The sequence below is a fragment of the Lolium rigidum genome, chromosome 6 (genome assembly GCF_022539505.1).
Source record: "Lolium rigidum isolate FL_2022 chromosome 6, APGP_CSIRO_Lrig_0.1, whole genome shotgun sequence".
NCBI classification, from domain to species: Eukaryota; Viridiplantae; Streptophyta; class Magnoliopsida; order Poales; family Poaceae; genus Lolium; species Lolium rigidum.
In genome coordinates this window covers 40,137,748-40,143,901 of record NC_061513.1, presented here as the reverse complement: position 1 = coordinate 40,143,901, position 6,154 = coordinate 40,137,748, and the positions used below count along the sequence as shown (strand labels likewise).

At 46.7% G+C, this 6,154-nt stretch overlaps 1 protein-coding gene across 1 annotated transcript; it reads right to left on the bottom strand.

The window, feature by feature from the left end:
- Positions 1-327: 327 nt before the first annotated feature.
- Positions 328-3,351, bottom strand: LOC124662504 (transcription factor ICE1-like). Its single transcript, XM_047200332.1, has 4 exons — positions 2,695-3,351; positions 1,219-1,449; positions 951-1,121; positions 328-802 (listed from the first exon to the last, which is right to left on the bottom strand). Exons 1-4 carry the CDS (start codon positions 3,349-3,351, stop codon positions 719-721), a joined length of 1,143 nt encoding a protein of 380 aa, XP_047056288.1. The 3' UTR covers positions 328-718.
- Positions 3,352-6,154: the final 2,803 nt, after the last annotated feature.

Below are 6,154 nucleotides of genomic sequence, written 5' to 3'. Positions count from 1 at the left end.
TCACTGTTTTAGATCGCACTGCTGGAGCAACAGGCCCTGCAAACAACGAAACAATCACTGCCCCAGGCAGTCAATCGAAAGCCAGTCTGATCCCCAACTAATCCTCCATTCATGCACCACCCCGCCCCTCATTTCAGAATTGCACATGGGTTATGATGATCCAGCCAGACGACAGCAGGCTACGCTTCAGAAACAGTTTGCATATTAAGAACAGTAAATAACAAGATGCCAGAGGATTCAATACAGTCGAGTCCCAGCTTGTCTGCAACGACAACAAGCTGCATGCAAGCATTGTACTGGCCGGCTGAATCTCTCGCACGCTATCAGCACGATCGTGCTGCAGCTTGACTGACGCCATGGGGACATGTATGCAGAAGAAAACACACTCAGTTCATATTTCCCATCCCATCTCATCATTCGCCTCCATGCAAAGTTGGAGATAGTTCAACGGTAGAAAATGTACTGGTATTAGAACATCACACAAGTTCAGAAGGTCAGAGAGAGAAAATCGATGAAAAGACCGAATAGATCCGGTCGTTGCTCATGTCTGTAGATGGCGAGCCTCATCTCATCAAGTTTTATACATCTTGATCAGGCAAACAGGGCAGTACCAGTGTGCCACCCAATGCCTATGATCGGATGATCAATAATGGAGAGTCCCTCGGAGGAAAGGGCCACCATCGTCATCCTGCAGGAGGTCTTCTTCCGGGAATTTTGCCTACATTGCGCTCTGGAGACCGGCGCAGTGCAGGAGCACTGCCTTAATTTCTTCAGGCAAGAGCCCAGGACCATGCCTGCTTTGCTGGATCGACAGGAAAAACAGAACAAATCAGACCATAAAGATGGTAACAGCAACGGTAACATGCTAAAACGTACACCCTTGACAGAATTGGTACACATTGCCACAGTGACATACATATAACATATAATGGTGCGTGGAAAATACGAACCTCGGCGCGGAAGACATCCATCGCAAACCCATTGAAGCAGCTGATGACCGCCTGTTCAATGTCGAGGCCGAGGCTGTCAAGGGCTCTCATGGTGGACAGCAGGATGCCCGGCCTTCGAGCGCAGAACATGTGGATGTTCACCGCCTGACCTTCCCTCATCCTCACCTCAACCTGAAGACAGCAACAAACATATCTGAATTCCACTCGGTTCCACACCGTTACACACACACACACACAACAGATATCAAACTTCATGACATGGACTAACCGTTGCCTGCTGACCACTGGGACTGGGAAACGAGGGCGGGCAGCGTTCCTCCTTGATGCGGCCGGGGAATGGCTGCAGTGTGGGTGTTGAGGGGTGGAAGCTAGCTACTCCTGGTCCAGCAGCAAGTGCGGAGCTTGGAGCAGACTCCAGCTCGTTGTGGAGATCGTTGATCCTCTGCAGAAGTTCCTTCAGGTAGTCAATTGCATCACCGAGGATTGAAGCTCTGTCCATCTGGTGCACGAGAAGAAAACTGGTGAGGATGAGCTGCTGATCAACTAAAACTAGCATCCCACGATCCAGACATCATTAGAATTAAGAAGAAATATTGGACATATTTTGTGCATATATATATATACTTGTATTGCTAAACTAGAAGAAACGTTCGAAAAAATTTAGTGTTTAAGAACTGTAATTCAGACCATTGTTTACTGTTCAAACCAATCTAGGCCAGTGTGAAGAAAGTGAACTTGATTACATGAAACAACTGCAGAAAAATGTTGCTTGCCACACCACCAAAACTTCCAACAGCTAGCAGGACTTTGTCAAGGAAACCAACAAAAGCAAAAGACAAAAACCCCAACAAGAAGAGCTGTCAAAGGACATAGGAAAACAAAATGCACTTGGAAGGTCGCTTTCGGTAGTAACACCTTGTGCATGGCACTGTGTTAAATTTGCACCGTTTAGTCTGAGCAACAGTATAAGAATTACAGGTGCCCAGAAATAAGCTCAGGCAACAGTATAAGAAAAAACCCCAAGATAAAGATGAAGTTTCAGAACTGAAATCTACCATGGCTCTGGCTGGATAGTAAAACAAACATCCAGCAAGCTGAGAATTAATGGATTCATCAAAAACATGTTACGTGATCAAATCTTCCATTTAAATGAAAGGAGTAACAGTGTCACGACAAAAGACGATCTGTAACAGATGAATTTCACGTGTATAAGTTTGATTTCTGCAAGAAGCAAGAATTTTCCCACACTCTAAATAGGGATGCAGATTTTTGTATATAATGGAAGAGCTTATTCCCACACTAAACAAATCCATCTCCTATAGGAAACAAGGGAAATTCTCACGCTCCATTAAATAATGGAAGAATTTTATTGCAACCCGTTCCATGTGAATAAGTTCAATTCTCGCAGTAAACAAGAAATTACCCACGCTCCAAACAGGGCCTGAATTTTTTTTTTCCATAATGGACGAGTTTTTCTATATATATTTTTATAATGGACGAGCTTTATTGCTCCTAGAGATGGAACAAATAACATGACTCTAAGAGTGCCATAGATCTACTAAAATTGGATACTTTTGTGATCTATATGCATCCCGATTCAAGAATTCATCACCAATTCACCATCTATTACAGTAACAGTATCATACCCTCATGAACTAAAAACATGTAAAGCAACAATCGTATAGTAGAGATGGGAACAAGTAGGGGATTAGTTAACAGGGAAATGACGGGAGAAATTCGTCACCTTGCTGATCTTGGGAACGACGGAGCGCAGCATGTAGAGGCGGTCATTGAGCTTCTTCCTGCGCCGCCGCTCCGCCATGAGGTTCTTGGCTGGCATCCCCTTCTTCTTGCCCCTCCCGTTGCCGCCGCCGCCACCACCACCACCCCCCGGGGCAGCCACGACGGCCGCGGCATTCTCCAACGAGGCTGAGAGCCCCAAGGAGGAGGCGTCCACGCTCTGCTGATCCAGCTCGTCCTCGTCCTCGTCGTCCCACCCCATCCCGCCGGCGAACGTCAGCGGAGGGGGCGCCAAGAACCCGCCTTTCTGCCCACCCGCCGCCGCCGGAGCCCCGAGCATGAACGGCGGCGCGTCGACGTCGAAGGGATTGTTGCCGCCGGCGGACGCGAAGTCGTGGAAGGCCGGGAGCGCGGGCGCGCCGGCGACGGCGGAGGACGACGACGACGGGAAGGCGGCGTGGAAGTCGAACAGCGCGGCGTGCTCCATGGACATGAGCAGGGACGCCGACGTCGGCGCGGACATGACGTCCCGGCCGCAGGGGAACGGGAATGACGCCGGGAAACCAGCCGACGCCATCGTGTCCGACGGGATGTACGCCCAGTCGGCCCCGCCGCCGACGCCTCCCGCCATCTCGTCCACCTTCTCCGTCGGGTCCTCCATGGCGCCCTCCTCCGCTAAGCTTCTTGGTCAGTTACTTACTCAATTATTACTATATCCTTTTCTGCCTCACACCGCTCCTCTGCAACTCGAACCCTTCTCGGGTGTCTAGCTTCCGTTCTTATAGGACACAGAGGCCAGAGGCCACTGGATGGCAGCGTCTGCAGCTACCTACGCCTCGCAAAGCTGTATTCCGAGGCTTTCCTCCCTTCTTGGTAATTGGATATGCCTTCTTTTTTTTTTGTTTTTCCTCCTTACAAGAGAGACAATACACAAACATTACAGTAAAAGAATCAAACAACATCAGTAAAACCCCAGGCTGTACCCGTGAAATTATCTCCATTTACCTTGGTGGTCGTCGGCTGCACTTCCGACAACCACAATGGTAAATGGGACAAGGCAGGACACACCTGTGTCGGGCCTGTACATTTGTTTGTTCATTAGGTGATATAATCTTTCGGATCCGCAAGATTTCTTGTAATTAAATGCACTTGCCGTGAAATTTGAACACCGCTAGTCTCCTCCGCAAACTGGCCACCCCACCGAAAACCTGAAACATTACATTTTGTAAATAGATAAAAAGTAGTAGAACCATACTTTTTTGTTACTTATTTGCAAGAATATCATTGTATATTTTATGAGATCATTGTATTCTTTTGGAAGAGTGATAAACACATTATATCTCCTAGGATATATTTATCGGTGACTAGGCGCACATGTGTAGGTGACATGGAAAAGAAGAGGAAGATTCGGTGGAAACGAAAGGCGGCATTAGAATTCAGTGTGCCATGCTGATGCTGTATAGTTTTACATGGAGTACGTGCATATACTTCCTTTGGAGTTGGGTCCAGTGAAGTTTTTTGTTTGGTTCGATCTTGATGCTGCTAGAATTTTGTCTTTTGGGGTTTTGTTTGTACGCCAATATTGTAATGTCCTGTAGCAAATAAAAAAATATTGCATGCAAGAAAAAATAGTGAGTTGGCATGCAATTCATAGGTGTATATGTGAGGCTAAGATTGAAAGAAAAGAGAGGAGATGAGACATTGCAAGTTTTACAAGCAAGGTTTTTTTTAGAGTGACACGTGTACTGTTCCATGGAGAAGCATCCCATGGAAAATGAGCTGGCTTTCTGTTCGTGATAATTGGAGCTAGGGTGCTGCGCAACAGATGCCTCTGTTGGTTTCTCCGTTTTGCTTGCCCACAAGTAAAGAAGGTTGCTTGCTTAGTTTTTCCTTTAAGAAAAAAGGGTAGAGAAGAATACTTCAATCACAAAAAAAGAAGCAAGAAACGCTTTGCCACCCACTTTGCAAACCTAATCTATCTTGGCTTTGGCTAAATTGCCCAAGTTTATTGTTTCAATTTTTATATATAGTACGAAAAGTCGACTAGCGGAGTGTATTTACATAGTGTCCCAGACTGTCCTAGACACGCCATAGTAATTAGTGGATATTAAAAGAAGAAAATAGTTGGTGGATAATTACATACGAACTATGTAGTTCCATCCAACCAATTCTTATGCCTTTTCTCTTTTGACATAACATGTATTCTATCCCCATCTAAATGCCACTACAGCTGGATATAATATACTAGTGTATTACACATGGTGTTCCGACTACTTGCTTACCTTATCTTGATTCAATGGTTATGCGTAAATACACACACTATATGTGTATGCCCGCTTCTCTACAAAATTGTGCTGGATATGAGAAGAAGATACATCAAGAGAGATATAATTCTGTTCACGGTTTGAGAATGAGGGAAGAGTACATGATTGCATTCCTACTCAACCCCTCGAGTGTGTGTATGTGTACTGATAATTGTAAACTCGATCTCTCATGCATCTTGTGACCCTGCCGGAGCTGAGCTAGAGAACTTCATCGGATGCAACGCGGTCGAGGGAATGGAATTATTGGAGGGAAAACTCAAAAAAGGTCTGCCCTCACAACCAGGACTCACGTGTGTAAAGTATGAGGAAGAGAATTGAGTTTTTCTTCTGATTCGCCGGCCTAATTTGACGTGGACAGTATGTACGTACGCTATGATCAGAAGAGAAATTACGAGTCGCCAAGTTGGTTGTGTGCATCTATGATGCAGAGACCGCGAACTTATCTTCCGTTATCTAAACAACAATGAGCTAAAGCAAGTTCTGTGTTATATGATTGGCCGGAGATTTAAATCGCAAGCCGACGAGCGACAAGTTCACGAGCTAAAGCAGCTCATTGTTGAAGCATAACAATGAAAATCAACAACTTGTTTACGATGAAGGGAAAAAATAGGATTGCGACTCTGTAAAGAAATTCATTGCTATGCGCGAACCTGCAAGTTGATTGGATAATAATCATGCTATGTCTAACTGGAGCGACAAGAAGGTAGGGTGTGTCAAACTGCAGCTGATGATAACGCGGGAGGTGGTGTTGAGGCTGGATGTTGCCATGGAATCACGACGCTTGTCTCCGGATGAACGTCGACTCAGGGCCCACACCTCAAACACGCTTACCTGGGTCTGGCCTCCCTCGAGCGCACTATGGCTCGGCAACGGGCCAAGATTGCCTGGCTCAAGGAGGGGGACGCCAACACGGCCTTCTTCCACCAGCATGCGGCGTACAGGCGCCAGAAAAATGTGATCCATAGCCTGCAAGTTGAAGGCGCGGTCATTTCTGACCATGCGGCCATGGCTGAAGCGGCTTTCTCGCACTTTGAGGGCCTGCTGGGCACCTCGGTCGACAGGCTGCACTCGCTGGACTTGGATTTCCTGGACACCCACCCGTAGGATCTATCCGAGCTCGAGGTAGCATTCACCGAGGAC

What these genes read in the sequence shown, in the direction of transcription:
- LOC124662504 (XM_047200332.1), bottom strand. Translation starts at nt 3,351, where the DNA reads ATGGAGGACCCGACGGAGAAGGTGGACGAGATGGCGGGAGGCGTCGGC. An exon ending in CCAGTGGTCAGCAGGCAACG is followed by an intron (nt 1,122 to 1,218) that starts GTTAGTCCATGT and finishes TGCTGTCTTCAG; the next exon opens with GTTGAGGTGAGGATGAGGGA. An exon ending in TGGATGTCTTCCGCGCCGAG is followed by an intron (nt 803 to 950) that starts GTTCGTATTTTC and finishes CTGTCGATCCAG; the next exon opens with CAAAGCAGGCATGGTCCTGG.